This window comes from Aethina tumida, chromosome 3, assembly GCF_024364675.1.
Source record: "Aethina tumida isolate Nest 87 chromosome 3, icAetTumi1.1, whole genome shotgun sequence".
Classification (NCBI taxonomy): Eukaryota; Metazoa; Arthropoda; class Insecta; order Coleoptera; family Nitidulidae; genus Aethina; species Aethina tumida.
The window spans coordinates 34,568,383-34,585,763 of record NC_065437.1 but is presented as its reverse complement, the minus strand read 5'-3'; the positions used below and the strand labels follow the sequence as shown (position 1 = coordinate 34,585,763).

Sequence of the window (17,381 nt, the reverse complement as noted above, 5' to 3'; positions counted from 1 at the left end):
ACTTCATTTAAGTTGTCCTAGCGGATTTACTAACTGTTTTATTTTATTTGTTTACAGGCGTGTCTGTGAAGACTTTGTGTAATAATGGAACCTGCGAAAATATCGGAAACTCCCACCGCTGTCACTGTTTGGATGGATATACTGGCTCGTACTGTCAGCAGGAAATCAACGAATGCGACTCGGCCCCATGTCAAAACGGAGCCACTTGCAAAGATTTAGTAGGCTCCTACTCTTGTCAATGTCCCAACGGCTTCCAAGGCCAGAATTGTGAACTTAACATCGACGATTGCCAACCCAATCCATGCCAAAACGGCGGTACTTGCCACGATTTGGTCAACAGCTTTGTCTGTTCCTGCCCTCCCGGAACTCTCGGCTACATCTGCGAGATCAACATCGACGATTGCAGACCCGACTCTTGCCACAACAATGGAACTTGCATCGACAAGGTACGAGGGTTCGACTGCAAGTGTCCTCCCGGTTTTGTCGGCCCCCGATGCGAAGGTGACATTAACGAATGTCTCTCCAACCCTTGTTCGGACGCCGGCACTCTGGATTGCGTGCAGTTAATCAACGACTACCATTGCAACTGCAAAGCCGGCTACATGGGCAGACACTGTGAACGCAAAGTAAACTTCTGTGCCCAATCGCCCTGCCAGAACGGTGGTGTTTGTACAACCATTCACTCTGGTCACAAGTGTTCCTGCCCTGATGGATACTACGGAAAGAATTGTGAGTTCAGCGGATACGATTGCGATTCGAGTCCTTGTCAAAACGGCGGACAATGTAAAATTGCCGACGGTGGTGGATACATTTGCGAATGTCCTGTAGGAACAACCGGAAACAACTGCGAACTGGACTCGCTGAACGAATGCGACAGCAATCCTTGCCACGGCGAAGCTCTTTGTCAGGATAAATTGGGCGACTACGTTTGCCTTTGTCCACCAAAGTATGTAGGTAAAAATTGTGAGATTTACGACCGCAACTCTCCGGGGGGTATAGGACAATCGTCTGTCGCACAGCCGGATATTAGCATATTCTACGCTAAAGACCTAGAAAAACAGCGACAGGAATGTGTCAAACTGGGCTGTCCCATGAAACGAGGCAACTTCAAATGTGATGAAGAATGTAATAAGTACGCCTGCGACTTCGATGGCAACGATTGCTCGCTTGGCATTAATCCGTGGGCAAATTGCACTGCATCTATTAAATGTTGGGAAGTTTTCATGGACGGAAAATGTAATGAAGAATGTAACAATGCACAATGTTTGTTCGATGGACGTGACTGCGAAAAATCCCTACAACCATGCAATCCCATTTACGATGCCTATTGTCAAAAACATTATGCCAACGGATACTGCGACTACGGTTGTAACAACGCCGAATGTAACTGGGACGGTCTTGATTGCGAGAAGAGTCCTCCAGAGTTGGCTGAAGGCGTCATTTCAATGGTTGTACTTATGGATATGCAAGGATTTAAAAAGAACTTGGTGGCTTTCTTGAGAGACACCAGCCACCAACTTAGAACCACAGTGCGTGTGAAAAAAGATCAATTAGGCAACGACATGATCCATCCTTGGCACGGTTCTACTTCCAGTGAGTTAGACAGCGACTTTACCAACAAACATCACATTGTTTTCTCAGAGAGGGCCCAGTCAGGTGTAAAAGTTTACCTGGAAATCGACAACAGAAAATGCATAACAACCACAGAAAATTCCGAATTCTGTTTCCAAACCGCCAGTGCTGCGGCGGAATTCTTGGCAGCCAGTGCGTCAAGACACACTCTCTCCCAATCATTCCCCATCTACCAAGTGAAAGGAACAACTGGAGATTCTTTGGAAGACGTACAACCATCAGTCAAATGGATACTTATTGGAATAGGATTCGCCATCTGCGTCATAGGTGTAATAGCAATGGTTGTCAAGACAAAACGAAAGAGCGCCGCCGGCATCACCTGGTTCCCCGAAGGATTCTTGGCCACAAATTCGGGAACCCGTCGTTCTAGACGTCGTGGCCCTGAAGGCCAAGAGTTACGCAACCTCAGTAAAAATTCTTCGATTCCTGGAATGGAATTGGACATGCGTGTCAATCAAGGGCACGTACCTCAATGGTCCGACGATGAGTCGGACATGCCGCAACCGAAACGCTTCCGGGGAATAGAAGCCGGATACGCCAGCGATCACACCGCAATTACTGAGTACGAAGAGGCGGAACCGAGATGGACCCAACAACACTTGGAAGCTGCCGATTTAAGACCGCCTGCTATGTTAACCCCACCACAAGGAAACGATCACGGTGACATAAACGCCAGAGGACCATGTGGTATGACACCTATTATGGTTGCTGCTGTCCGAGGAGGCGGTATGGACACAGGTGTAGATGACGAAGACGATTCATCTGGTGCGATCATACAAGATCTAGTAGCCCAAGGGGCCGAACTAAATGCGACCATGGATAAGACTGGCGAAACATCACTTCATTTGGCTGCAAGATACGCCAGAGCAGATGCTGCAAAACGACTACTGGATGCTGGAGCAGATGCCAACGCACAAGATAATACTGGCAGAACACCCCTGCACGCTGCAGTGGCTGCTGATGCTCTTGGAGTTTTCCAAATTCTGCTAAGAAATAGGGCAACTAATTTAAACGCTCGTATGCATGAAGGAACTACACCACTAATTTTGGCTGCTAGATTGGCTATTGAAGGCATGGTACAAGATTTGATAAGCGCAGAAGCAGATATAAACGCATCCGATAATTCTGGTAAAACGGCATTGCATTGGGCAGCTGCTGTTAATAATGTGGAAGCAGTAAACATTTTGCTTGCTCATGGCGCTAACAGAGATGCTCAAGATGACAAAGATGAAACTCCATTGTTCTTAGCAGCACGTGAAGGATCATACCAGGCATGTAAGGCTTTGCTTGAGGCATACGCTAACAGAGAAATAACGGACCACATGGATCGACTACCGAGAGATGTTGCCAGTGAAAGACTTCACCATGATATTGTCAGACTTTTGGATGAACACGTTCCAAGAAGTCCACAAATGGTGAATGTTATTCCTAATAATTCGATGATGACGTCGCCTACAGGACACATGTTACAACAACCCACAGTTATTGTGCCAAAAAGACCAAAATCTAAGCGACCTAACAAAAACAATAACGATCCTACTAGTCCGGATAACGATGTAACGTCCGGCAGTATACGTCGCAAAGCGAGTGTGAAGAAGAACAAGAAAAACGCACAAAACTCTGAAATCCCTCAGAGTGTGGATTCAATCACTTCAACACTAAGTCCTGTGGAATCTCCAGTTACGAATCTTCCCAGTCCTTATGACACAGCCTCGTTATACTCAAACATGGGGCTGACAGCCGGTCTTGAAGGACTGATGGGGAACAAACAGCCTCCAAGCTACGAAGACGTGGTGAAAGCGGCAAACTTGCACACGTTCAATATGGAAAACTACACATTCAATTTGGGCAACTTCCAAGACCCGTTAATGATGCAACAAAGACAGATGCAGCCGAATACGTTGAGTCCCCCGTACTCTAACCAGTCGCCACCTCATTCGGTGCAGTCGAACTTGTCGCTATCACCACAAGGATACAACGGGTCGCCCTCGCCCGCCAAAACGCGTCCTTCTTTACCCACGAGCCCCACGCACATAGCTGCGATGCGTGCGGCGACACAACAGAAGCACGGCGGAGTTCCACAAACGCAGAATCTGCCGATGGGTTTTGACTTCACCCAGGCCACGATGGACGTACCGGTGACCTACACTGGGATGATGTCCACTCAAACGCCCATAAATCTGCAGCCGCAGCAGTTCCAGCAGCCCAACTGCTACTTGACTCCCCCTTCGCAACATTCTGATCATCTGTTGCCCGACAACTTCTCCACTCCTAGTCCGGAGAGTCCGGGACATTGGTCGACGAGTTCGCCGCGCTCGGTTAACTCGGACTGGTCGGAGAACATCGCCAGTCCCAACACTTACGTGACTACCGGACACCAAACCAACAAGGGCTCTGATGCTATTTATATTTAATTTAATGGTGTCATTCACAAGTGGTTTTCCCTTTGTTATTGTGCCTCAGTTGTGGTGAGGCACTTCTTTGAAACAAAATGGTCTCATTTTTATAAATGCCAAACCAAGCAATATTATCTATATACACATATATAGAGGTACCAAAAATTCTACTATTTATTTATGCCCCCCATCTGAATCCTAGTCTCAAATTTACTGTTTCTGGCTTATTTTATTTTGACAATCTGTTAACTTCATATAAATAAAAAGTAGAATTATATGCACACAATTACATCCTTTGTAAATCTCTATAGAGTGTTTAAAGTAAATTATTTGCCTCATCTTGTGCCTTGACACATTGTTATTTTGACGTGTTGTAATATTTTATAGATTACATAATTGTATTGTACATATTTTAGATTATTTTATTATTAGAATAGTTTCTTCATCACCGACTTAGGATTTTTTAATTTGTAAACTTGCATGTTTGCAGCGCAATATTTTATTTATTCTTTGTTTTTTAATGGGTAACGCGTAGTCCAATAAGCATTTTAACAAATTTATTTATTATTTGTTTTAAAAAACTTTAAATACTAATAAAGACACAATCCTGAAGTTGCAAACATGTAAGTTTAATTTATATATTTTTTTGGACATCTCAAAATCATGACATAAATTGTAATATTATTAGTTAGTTAAGCCCCATCGATTTTAAGTTTTTTGTACTTGTAACAGTTTCCATATCATTTTAGAATTTATGCGTTTTAAAATTTCTACATATACAACTTTATTTTGCAAGTCTGTGATTCAAATGTATGTAAACAGGATCCTTGACAATATAAAACGTAAATAAATAAGTGATAATGCAAATTTTGATATTTTTGATAAAATTAAATTTTACGACATTCCATTGGAAGTCTTGTTATACATTTTTATATAGAAAAAGCATGTATTATATATTTTAGCTATAAATCAGTTGACGAGTAATTCTATTTATCATTGTTTTATTCTCGATTAATTCAGCTGATTTTTCCTTTGTAAAAAGTACTGATTAGATAACTAATACTGTATGAACATGGTTTTGAATAATTTAGTAATTGTTAGCAAAAATGTCGAAAGGTCTTCGAAAAGTATCTTCGACATTCGGTTTATCTTTCATTAGTCTTAATAGTTCAAAAATATGCTTTGTACTATATATTTTAAATAAAATAAACATTTTATATAAATCATTTTTCTTTTATTTATGACAACACAATCAAAGCAGTATGTTAAAAGTATTGTTTGAAGAATAGTAAAATTATATACCAATCAAAAGCCGTTAGATCCGACTGAATTTTGAGAGTATCATGAACGACAGAGACAGTACAAGTTTGCAAAATTTGCTTTTTAGTGGAAATCTTTTATTGTCTCTGTAATGCATGATGTCTCTCTCAAAACTCAGTAGGATCAAAGGCTTTCCAATCGGTATATGATGTAAGTTAAAATAATATATCTATTAATACTGAAATTTTGTATAAATTGAATAACTAAAATGTTTATTTGAAGTTTTGGAATTGGTAAAAAACACGTTTTAAATGTTAAAAATATTCAATCCTTACCTCAATTTTATTTTTCTCATTGGTTTCAAATTTGGATTCGGTAGAAGAATGAACCCCTTCGTCAGTAACTGCTTCAAAAAGAATCTTCCACATTCAATTTACAAAGTACTATTAATTCCAGGAGCAAGAATGATAAATTGATAACACATAAGTTGCTAAAATAATATATTTATTGGAATGTATTTTAATACTGAAATTTTGTACAAATTAAGCAACTAAATGCATAAGTTTGTGATGTTTTGATTAGTCAGTTTTGAAATACATAAAAAACAACTAAATGTTATTAAGTTTTAAATGTTAAAAATATGTTAAAATAATAATCGTACATATATTTTTCCGGTAAATTTGTAAATTCTGAAAAAAATCAATTCACAATCCAGATATGTAAATGACACTACAATTACCAAAATATTATTAGCTAGATGTTTTACACAGTATACACTTAATAATATATAAAATCATATTTATCTCCTATTGACTATGTTATATAAATATAAATAATTGACTGACTTATAAACTCAAAACAATTTAAGCCTCAACAGTTATATAATATTTTTGCTCACTCGATAAAAATTCCTAAATAAAATTGGAAGAAACCTGGGGCAAATTTCAGATAGTCTTTTACATATTATAAACAACAAAGAATAAAAAAGTATGAACTCAGTCTGAGAGAACAGGAGAATAGTTTGGACTTCTAAAATTGATTATCTACATAAAAAATGCATAAACTGGAAAACTTATAACATGTAAAAACCTATCTACACAATCATAACGTCAACAAAGATAAATTTGCCCATGGGAATACTCAACAATCAAGCTTTTAACGTAATTAATTAAAATACATTACTGCCGTGTATATACATAATCTACTTCAATTGCATTTCATATTGCTAGGCTGAAGTTCGTGACCCAAATAATTTTACTTTCCGGGCCATTCACTTACACGACCATTATCAAACACCAAATTGTGTCTTGGTAAAGGTACCAAACGTCCCCTTTTCAATATCTCCATATTTTCTCCTGGATAGTACTGAAAACAATAAATAATTCTAAATGTGTGTTTGATTTATTAGATGAAAAATAGTTACCTGACATTGGGAAATAAAATCGAGTAAAACGCTTCCAAGTTTCCGACTAGATTCAACCAAAAGATCTAAGCTGGAAAAACATAAAAGAGAACATTAAAAAACATAAAAAAAAAATTTGTACCATTATAATTTAACTGAATGCTTTACCTGTTCTGTTCTGCTAAACCGCCAGATACAATGGTATCACATATTTTAGTATTTGCATTAACGTCAAATAATGGCACTCCAAAGTGACAGTCTAATAGGGTCCAGACCTACATGACAAAACATCACACTCAAACCAAAAAAAACTATCACAAGCAAGTTAAAATCTACGAAATAATTATATATGTTAATAAATAGAATTACAGTATGTATGTAGAATAGAATTACAGTATGTTACTAAATTATTTCCAAACATTAGTACTTGTTACATTCAAAGTTAAACTAAACAATCCTTACCTCAGGTTTATCTTTCTCCTTAGTCTCAACTTCGGACTCGGAAGTTGAAGGGGGTTCGTCGGAAACTCGAGTAAACATACTAATATTCTCATCAGTGGGGCTCGTCAATCCTTCCAAAGACACTGAACTAGTCAGCACGAAATCGCTTTCATTAGAATTCGTTTCCAAGGCCTCCTGTTTTGCTAACTGATCAAGTTCCTCCTGCAGTAAATTATTCGATTCCTGACTGGTGAATCCATTGGCTGGAGATGATGATTGACTGCTCATAACAGGTGTGACGGCGAAATGGGATTCGACGGGACTTTGCAATTGTTTATCAGCATCTTCTTTTACTTCTTCTTTTGGTGATGATTGTTTTTCAGAAGTGAAACTGAAATTTTCGTTAGATATTGACGTTGGTTCGCTGACGTGTTCGTTACTAACTTTCTGCAATTTATTATCTAAAACAAATAATATTGGTAAACAATTTTGAAAAATAACGTGCTGGCTAACACTCACTTGGATTTCTGTAACTCCGGCCCAGCCGAACCACAGGATCCTTATTCGGGCACCCAAAATCGGACACGCCGATATTGGCAAAGGTCAAATAACCACAGTTATGTTCCAAATCGACGAGCTCTGACATACTCTTAACCGCCGGATGGTTCCTAAAGAGTACGTCAGCAGGATTCTCTCTTGCATTTTTAGAGGGAGTTGTCCTTCCAAAAGGAAAAGGTACGATGTACGTTTGGGCTGGTTGGTGTACCCCATACGCCTGAATAAGTACTGGAGAGAATTGCAAAGCGGCATTAACGTACAAAACATTAGCGACTGGTATCACTGCCGGTTCGTGCAACCAGGATGTAACCAGGAGTCGGGAGAAACCGAGAAACACGCGAGGCAACTGCTTAATGGTTGTACCCTTGGTCAGTAAAAGGGAGGGAGGTCCGTAACCGGTCATATGGTACAAGAATAATTTGAACCACAACGTGTTGACTTCAGGTGCGGCTGGTCCCAAGTGTGGTGGTAAAAGGCTTGTTATTGGACGCACCTCGCGGCTCAATGGGGCCATAGAAACCAATAACCTGTAAATTGAAAACAATTAGTACTACTACTTACTTACTTGAACTTGTCTTACTTGTATTTTTTCTGGAGCAGTCTAATGCAAGCAGCTTCATCTAAGGAATGCAAGCTTTCTAATCTTACTAAATCCAAACCAGGACTGGGTAATTTTCGCAATGCCAGTACAGTAGATCGTAAAATCACAGCGTGATCAAAGAATCGCCTGGCTTCTCCTTCACCCTCTGCGTCCAGAACCGAAACTTTTTCTAATTCCATCAAAAAACTGTCGAGACTCTCGTCGCACAGCTTACCAACTTCGAACATGGTTACAGCATGTTTTTTAAGACCTGGTGTCAAGTTTCCCATCATCAAAAATGCTATAAAACATTAAAAGTAATATACAACATTAATAGGCATTATTGTGATTTTACCAGTTAAAGTGGAATCAAAAAGGAAGGCTATTCTTTGTCCTTTGCGGTTTAATGTATTACTAGCAGGACTCTCTGGCATATCTGACTGAGGTGACTGCAAACCCTGTGAACCATTCATTTCATGGCTCAAATTAAGGGTTAGGGGAGTGATATCTACACTTCTGAAATGAAATAATGATATATCTTAAACTGAATATATTGGTGTTCACATGATTAAAGTACAATGTTGGAGAAATTCCATTGACAATGCACTACCTGGATTCCCTAATTGGCACATTATTCCATGAGGGATGCCTTTTAGCAATTTCTTTATCAGTCTCTGGTTCAAGCTTTCTAGCAAATTGCAGTCTACAATACAGAGACACTGCCTGTTTGACAAGTTCTGTTTCCACTTGCAAAACACTTGCTAACTAAATACAGAAACTTGAATCAGTATGATGTAATAATAACAATGTAATTGAAGTTACCTCTCCAATTGTTGTATGTTCATCAATGGACACAAAAATTTTGTACAATAAAGTCTCAAAATAATCTCCCACAATCCTATTCATAACAAATCCTTGTAAAGGTGGTACTTGTACTCTGTCAACAGCCGTAATAGGAACATCCAAATATATCAATCCTTTTCTAAAATTTATTCAAATTGAATTATAAATCTCACATCAAATTATAGATACTAACTTGTATAAAGATAAAACTGTGTAATAGTTCAATTCACCAGCATTTTGTGATCCTAAATCAATCAAAGCATCAATTACAGCAAGTTCTTCTTCATTCACCATCTAAAAATGTGCATCTTAATTTAAAATATAACAAAAGATGTAAAAACTACCTTAATGTCCTCCTCTAAAACTAATCCAACTTCAACCCTCCACCAAGATTCTATATGAATTTTACATGGAACTTTAGGCAACAGTCCCCTAACATTCTTTTTACCAAACAATCTCCCTCTGTTTGACCTAGATTTGTTCATTAGATCAATGTATTCATTTCTACCAATGCCCAAGAGACGTAGACCTAATTCATTCACTTAGTATACATTATAACTTTACTTCAACTATACTTACAATCTGCTGCAGTAAAGTTAGGTAAAGTATCATAACTCTTTTCAGCCTGCATGAGTTTCTCTACCACAGATATGTAGTAGTTAAAGGGGGTTATTCTGAGACCTTTCACAATCATGTCAGCTAAGTGATATGGAAACAGCATGAGTTTTTCTCTGCTGTAGCTAACGACACGTTCATAGTATCGTTTTTCATCTTTAACTATGTGTCGAACTGAAAATGACTCCATTAAAAACTGATGTTGACGAAACATATTTTGGACACATACCCAAGTTTCCCCTGTATCTAAGTTGATTTTTTATGCTAAATGATACGATACATCGTTCATATTCCTTGGATGAATTGCTTAAGATCTACAAAACATTTTGTTTACTTTTATAAATTTAATGTGGTGGCAACATTATTTGCCTGTTTGATGTGTGCGGGCAACTGTCCCCAAGTGTTGTTGTTTCGGATGCACTCTTCTATTTCCGCGTTCATAATTTTTGTTTCCTATCGGTCATTGTCTATCAAAAATCATAAATGGATTAGATAAATATAATGTAAATAAAGCATATGTCAATGGTCAACTAAGTCGAAATTTCGTATCAACACCAGCGTTGCCAGTGCTATTTACTATTTTTTGTTACTATTAAATATTTTGTCTAGTGTTATGTGAATGGTCTTAAATATGAAACAACAAATATAATTTATTTATATAACAACAGACATAGACTACCATGGCTACTTCTGATTCTGAACCTCAAACTATGTAGACAATGAAATAAAATTTAAGTCTAATGTCTTTAAATAAATTTAACTAAGACAAGATTCGTTATTGGAAATCGGTTTATATAAAGAATCCTCCTTACTTTTTACTAGTATTTTCACCTTGAATTTTTAGTGACATTACAAATACATTCCAGTATTTATATTGTCTACATCTGCGTCACTTAATACCGTGTAAAAAAATGATATCAATGGGTTGTTTACTTGCAAAGTAATACTTAGCCATCAAAATCAGGCAAACAGAAACCAAGGCATGCTGATAGCAAACATTGAATAACTAAGTTTTCAAGTTTATTTTAATATTATAGAAATTACTTATTTAATGTTTATGATAAAAATTAAATAAATGATTGAATTTAACAATAAATTGAAGTTAAATAAAGCTTAAAATGTATACGTATATAAACCAATCTGTTTATAAAAAGTTTTTATTTAATGTCTATTATATCTATTTAACAATATATCAATTATTTAAATTTTATTGTAATGTAATAAATAAAAATAGTAACATTAATTAGTACAAATTGACTTGAAATGTCTCTTTAATACCGAAATAATAAATTATTATTAAATATAAATTTTGGCTTATAAATAAATTATATTTTTTATAATATTTATTCGGATATAAATGCAATATAGTTCAAAATCGAATGTGTAGTTAATGTTTGAGATCGATACAAAATTAACAAATAAGCGATAAAAACACTGAGCACCGGGATGTGGATGAATAAAAATACTTTTTTATAGTGAGTTTTACGACAGTTTTCGTCGGCTTTACTTAATATTCTTACACAATTAAACAAAACAATTTCCTCTTTGTCATACAGTAAAAATGACCAGGTTTATAATCTATAATAATAATAATTAATTTATACATATCTATATTTAATTTTTTATTAATAAATTAAGTATAAATTTTGAGTTTTAATGTTACTATTTTATCAGTGTTTTAAATTGGTTTATATCATAAGAAAGTTTTCCTGTATACCTGATTTATAACTTTTTGTTACACTTTACTTTCTTTTTACATTAACGAATATAAATAAAAATGCTTCAGTATGTGTTATTTAGAAAAGTTATGTCACGTGAATTTTGAACAAACTAATAAAAATACTTGGATAAGTGAGTATCGAAAAAGTGCACATCATCGCTCAATATTTATATAAATCAAATTAAAGAATAAGATTGAAAATTATTAAGAATTTTTGTTTATTTTCTTATCGATTGAAAGTGTCTGTACTCATCTAGAAAAGGCATTAAAGATATAATATTAATTTTATTTCTCCGTTAAGCACTGAAATTAATTGAATGTTTTTAAATGACTACAGGTAGGTCTGGGTCCTTTCTCCATGGAATCAACACTTAAGTTGGTTTTTGATCGCATCAATCGATTGTTTTAGATATTTTCTTTAGATAGAAAATTTCGTTTTATTTTCAGTATGATTGAATTTGAAGTTACTACTTTCCAAAAGACAATATTTAGGTAAATACGACTGGTAACACTAGGTTTTCAGGAATTATTAATTACTTTGTATGTTTACTAAGTAATCTAATTAAGCATTTTTTTCAGCTTACATAATTAAAAAGAACTGTGTCCATTTTTTAACTATCCTATTTATTCCTTTATTTCTTTCCCAATACTTCGTCAAATTATTAACATACTAAATTGCTATTTTCTGGAAATGATCTTTAACTAAATTTGTGTCCATATACCAATGTATACTATTGTGCTACATATAGCATAAATACATTTTTGTTTTTTAATAAACTTTTTTATATATTTAACGTCCCTTAATATATAATTGAACTTTAGTAAATTATAATTTAGAATAGTGTTGTATTCACTCAATGATAATTAGTGTTCTTAAATTGATATATGTATATATTTATTTTTATATAGTGACTTATACTACTAAGCTAACAACGATTAATATTCGTATTTCAAAATAATTAACATAAAAAGATTTTTTTAAAGTGTAAAAAACTAGATGAAATTTTAATTGTAAAATTTTTATAGATTGGTTGTAGTTTTATACAGTTTTGAATTCTTTTCCATCAGATAAGCCATAAAAATATATTTTTTTGCATTTCTTTTAATCGAATTAACAGAGTAAAATAGGAAATACAATTTTGCAAATAAAACCATTAAACTTACAATAAGGTAATTATTATTGAAAAAGTACAATTTTTGGTTATAAGAATCCTATTCACAAATTATCACAATTTTATTTATTTCAATCAGTTCTGTTAAAATTTGAGACTGACAATATTAAAATTGAACGCAATCAGTCTCTCTATTAGCATTTACAGATCTGATTGTACATAACGTCTAAATTCTACAAAAAATAACCACCAATCACCATTGAATCCACTAATGAAAGGTTTACAAACCTTTCTAAAAACATTCATTTCTGTAAGGGTAATTTTTATGCTTATATTACAATATCACAGGAATAGTTTCAGATTATGTATAGAATAAAATTTTGGCCTTTTGTACCCGGCTTACAGAAATAAATGACATCAGTTTACATATAAAAATTTTAACAAAGCAAAAAACGCTAATAACGTGGAATGGTAAAGCTTGAATAATACCAACTTATTAATTACATTAAATAGAATGTTTAAATTGCAGTTTACACATCAAAAATTACATATTCAGATTTGCTTCAGTCTTGATAATTCAGTTTACTGAAATAAATGCTGCCTGTTCAGTCTATAAATATTTAAAATGCTCACATCAAGATGGGAAAATAATAAAATTAAAAAATTATGATAAAAAGTTAGTGTCACAATATTATATGAAGAAACACTGTAAGGGCCAGTTAATAAAATAATGTAGTTTTCTTATCACAAATGACGCACAAAACCATACCATCTTCTGTTTGCATTGTTTTACGGATCGTTATCTTAATAAAATTATTGAATCTTAAATCTTAATGTTGATTAAATTAAAATAAATAAATAAAATAAATTTCCAGTTTCGTTGACAATAAGGAAGAATGGTAAGGTTAACTGCACGTTTCAGTATCCAGAGATTATTTATTGCTCAGGGGCCGTATTTGGGTTATTGCTCATGGCTATTACACAGGCACCAGCTCTTCCAGTTATAAGAGGCGCCACAGTCGTCCATTCATTTGTATGTGGATCATACTGTTCCACAGTCCGTAAATAATGTCCACCGTCATAGCCTCCAATTGCATACAGTTTATCACCGAACAGACACGCCGCCACCGCGTCTCTTTTACTCGACAGCGAAGCCACTGTTGACCACGTATCGGTACCTAAAAAATGCCCGTTAGTATATATTGAAAAAATAATTATTTAAACTCGGATTACTTGGATCGTATCTCTCGACGCAATCAAACCGCGAGGCGGCTGGATTATTGGCGGGCGCGTCCTGTCCTCCCATGGCGTATAGAAATCCGTTCGCCACGGCCACACCGACTCCACCCCTCCGTCGCGTCAACGGTGCCGTAGGGGTCCACTTGTTCGTGTGCGGGTCATAACATTCTACCGTTCTCAGACACGATGCACCGTCTCGGCCACCAACTGCGTAAAGCTTCCCATTTAGCACGGCTATGCCGGCTGAACATCGCTGATTTTGCATCGGTGCCACGTACTGCCACGACCTGGCTACAGGATCCCACCTGGAAATTGTATTTATTTTAATTAAAATGTCTAATCAGACAATGTGGACGCGCAAACCTCTCCACAGTGTTTAGATAGCTCCAACCGTCATGTCCCCCTACTGCATACAAGGTGCCGCCCAGCACAGCGACACCTAAACCATGTCGGTGAGTATTCATCGGCGACAATTGACACCAAGAGCCCAAATCCATGTCGAGACATTCCATTGTGTTCAATGTTTTCAAACCGTCTCTTCCACCAACCACCAACAATCTAAAAAATGATTATTATTTATTTTATTAGAAGGAAAAAATGAGAGTTGATAATTTTATAGAAATTGTTGAGATTTTTAAATACTTAAAATTATTTTACTATAGATCTTCTTAAACACAATATCTGCTAATTTATGAGATGAAAATAATTAAGGATAACATTTTTACTGAAAGTTAATTACTTAGTTCTTCATTTTCTGTGATTCTTAATTCTTCAAAGTCAGAAATCATGAAATACCTACAAAAAAATAATTAAATTTTTAAACCAAATGTAGTAATTAAATAAATAATAATTAAAAAAATGATAAAGCAAAGTTCCTTAAGCTAACTACTGTTACAGATCAATGTGACCTGGTACTGCTTTATATAAATAATACTTTTTGATGATATTTAAAAAACTATTACAATTTTTGATTATGTGATGTGTTATTAAATGAAAGACCTATTCAATTATTTTCAAACGTGAACAATTTCATACAAAACTAAACACCAGACTTGTAGTCACCCTTTTTTACTGCAAATTAAAGCCAGAAAAGTGTACAAAATTGGCACTTACTTATCTCCCATAAGGGCGATGCCGAACTGCAATCTTCTGCCACTCATGTTGTATGCTACACTCCACATATCACGACGGGGATCGTAACATTCTATCGTGGTTGCACCCTTATTTTTATCCATACCACCCACAACAAACAACTTGCCGAGAGTTGCCTTTCTGGGACGAGTTCTTGCGCACGCCATTTGGAGTCGTCTTTCGGGGAGGAGATGCCATTTCATCGCTTCAATTATTAATTTTTGGCAGTTGATATCGTCGCCTAAGGTCAATCATTATCGTAACATTCAATCAGTAAGTCAAAAAAGATATTATTACCAACTATAGCTTCTACGTGGTCCGTTAGGAAAGCTGGACTGAGTAAAGGTAACTTTACTAGTTCCAGCAGCTGCCCGACGTACTGTTTCCGTTCGACGGGATCGTGGTTCACCCAATTCATCAACGCGTGGAATATGTGTTCTTCTGATGGTACATTCAGCACATCGTTATTCAACAAGGTTGTCATTTGCTCCACTGTTAACTGAAGAAATTCCTGGTTGCGAATTACCTATAATAAATAATACAGAATCAGCTTAGTAAAGAAATCCTTGTTATTAATTAGTGTGCTCTTTAGTACCTTACTATATTTTAATTTATTATTAATTTATTGTAATTTAAAATTACTATTATCAATTATTTCCTCTCCATTCAAATAAGTTAAAATTATTTCAATTTTCTAAATTTTACTTATAAAAATGACACTAAGTACATTAATTAATGCAAATTAATTTAAAATTTCTATTCAATAATAATAGAACTTCTTTTTTACTTGTCTTTTAAATCATTTTCAACGATTATAAATTCAGTGCCTTCCTGAATATCTTTTATAGGTATTTATTATTATGGAACGCATTAGAACCGAATTTAATTAAATAAACGACTCTTGTTTGCTTTAAATATTAAGAGAACTATTTTACAAATATATATTCCTCCCCCATTATATTAAAGTATTATTATTTATAAAAATTTATTAATGTGCTTTTAAGAATTCAATATCTTCTGTTTTATATGATAATCATAAAACTAAAATTTGTGTATAGGTTTACAAAATATTTAGTATAGTCTCATTATATTATTAGGCTTCTGTAAAATTGTAATTTAAAATATCACTGTAACTTCTCAGAAACAATTAGTATAGTATTACAATTAATGATAAGTCTAATATTAGTATAATTACACAATGTAGATTCTTTAATTTTTATGGATGTGTTCAAATTATATATTTTTTTGAGATTCTTTAGAACCCTTTATAAATGAAATTAAGTTTAAATAAAATACTCATTTTACACTATACCTGCATAAAATGCTGACTGGTATAAGAATTAGCTTCCATCAATAAACTTGAGCAGTTTTGATATTCTGCAAAAACAGCAATGCCTAAGCAATTGCTAGGATGTAATTGATGTGCCAGAAATCTAGAGCAAGCTTCCACAACTTCGTGCAACAACATTAAACAGGCGGTGGACAAAAGTGTCTCAACATTGTCCTCCCTAATTTCAATGGTCCCTGTGTAACAGTAGTTCACCACAGCTTGCAGCACATCACCATTGACATCACCTAACGTTACTTCAGTCTGTTCAGGATCCCTCAAACTGCCAGTGAACATTGTTGAAAAGTATTCACTAGCAGCTGATAAAACTAATCTAAAATAAATTAATATTTAATATATGATATATTTTAAAGATAAATAAATACCTATGTGCTTGAACTCTCTTGCCATTGCTGCCAGCCACAAGTGTAATATCACATAACTTTCCAGCTTGCAAATATGATTTCATACAAGAGAGACTATGCTCTGCATGTCCCTCGCATCTGAAGTGCTCATCTTGAGAAGTTGTTGATCCCAAAGACAGTCTACTGATGTCTCTGGGTAGATTATCACTACTTGTAATACTACCGCTAACACTTAAAGATTCTTTGCTGGGGCTAATACTTCCCGACATAGACATTGTTCTTTGTAAACTTAAACAAAGGGTTCAATTTATAGTCTTTAAAGGATATGATTCCTAAAAGTCATGATAATTCTATGGATTTGCGGGTCAATTCTATGTAAGCAAATAAGCTAATTACCAATCTAAAAAGTTATAAACATAAAATAATTGTAAAATAATTGACATGGATTATCGAACTGTCACAAACAGTAGGCTGTGGCCACAAAACAATTTTGTTTGGGGACTGAGGGTACCACAGACTGCCATGGCACAGTATTAAGAACTCTGTTCTTTATCAATGAATAAGTCAGGGTCACCAACTGTACGTTGTTAACATTTTTAAGAATTAATTCTCATGTTAATGTTAAAAACTACTGCATTTTTTTATTATTCCCATAATTAGTATGAAAACTGCTAATAAATTAAATAAATAAATTTAGAATAATAATAATAATTAGTTTTTCTTTTTAAGTAAACAAGCTGACAACTACGATTATCGGACC

General features: G+C 34.9%; 3 protein-coding genes across 6 annotated transcripts in view; 1 reads left to right on the top strand and 2 right to left on the bottom strand.

The window, feature by feature from the left end:
* The window catches only part of LOC109595403 (neurogenic locus Notch protein), a 98,548-nt gene extending 94,182 nt beyond the window's left edge, over window positions 1-4,366 (top strand). For both annotated transcript variants that reach the window (XM_049964048.1, XM_049964047.1), the window contains one exon: window positions 58-4,366. In XM_049964048.1, the coding sequence (XP_049820005.1) occupies window positions 58-4,046 (3,989 nt within the window). In that variant the 3' untranslated portion in view covers window positions 4,047-4,366. The remainder of the gene's footprint in view (window positions 1-57) is intronic.
* Window positions 4,367-5,952: 1,586 nt separating this feature from the next.
* On the bottom strand, window positions 5,953-10,287 carry LOC109595363 (protein FAM91A1). Of its 2 annotated transcripts, XM_020010705.2 has the most exons (14): window positions 10,097-10,285; window positions 9,957-10,041; window positions 9,692-9,901; window positions 9,457-9,641; window positions 9,306-9,406; window positions 9,092-9,251; window positions 8,880-9,034; window positions 8,625-8,785; window positions 8,270-8,570; window positions 7,651-8,216; window positions 7,153-7,592; window positions 6,859-6,965; window positions 6,712-6,781; window positions 5,953-6,653 (listed from the first exon to the last, which is right to left on the bottom strand). In XM_020010705.2, exons 1-14 carry the CDS (start codon window positions 10,166-10,168, stop codon window positions 6,543-6,545), a joined length of 2,724 nt encoding a protein of 907 aa, XP_019866264.2. In that variant the 5' UTR covers window positions 10,169-10,285; the 3' UTR covers window positions 5,953-6,542. The 2 variants fall into 2 exon arrangements, 1 of the variants encoding a protein (XP_019866264.2); XR_002191292.2 differs by lacking the exon at window positions 6,859-6,965 and having other exon boundaries at window positions 10,097-10,287.
* Window positions 10,288-12,607: 2,320 nt separating this feature from the next.
* On the bottom strand, window positions 12,608-17,120 carry LOC109595362 (kelch-like protein 5). 2 transcript variants are annotated; one of them, XM_049965013.1, is made up of 8 exons: window positions 17,018-17,120; window positions 16,643-16,953; window positions 16,242-16,590; window positions 15,227-15,455; window positions 14,912-15,170; window positions 14,162-14,356; window positions 13,793-14,103; window positions 12,608-13,737 (listed from the first exon to the last, which is right to left on the bottom strand). In XM_049965013.1, exons 2-8 carry the CDS (start codon window positions 16,894-16,896, stop codon window positions 13,496-13,498), a joined length of 1,839 nt encoding a protein of 612 aa, XP_049820970.1. In that variant the 5' UTR covers window positions 16,897-16,953; window positions 17,018-17,120; the 3' UTR covers window positions 12,608-13,495. The 2 variants fall into 2 exon arrangements, with proteins under 2 accessions (XP_049820970.1, XP_049820969.1); XM_049965012.1 differs by having other exon boundaries at window positions 16,643-16,909; window positions 17,018-17,057.
* Between the last annotated feature and the right edge of the window lie 261 nt (window positions 17,121-17,381).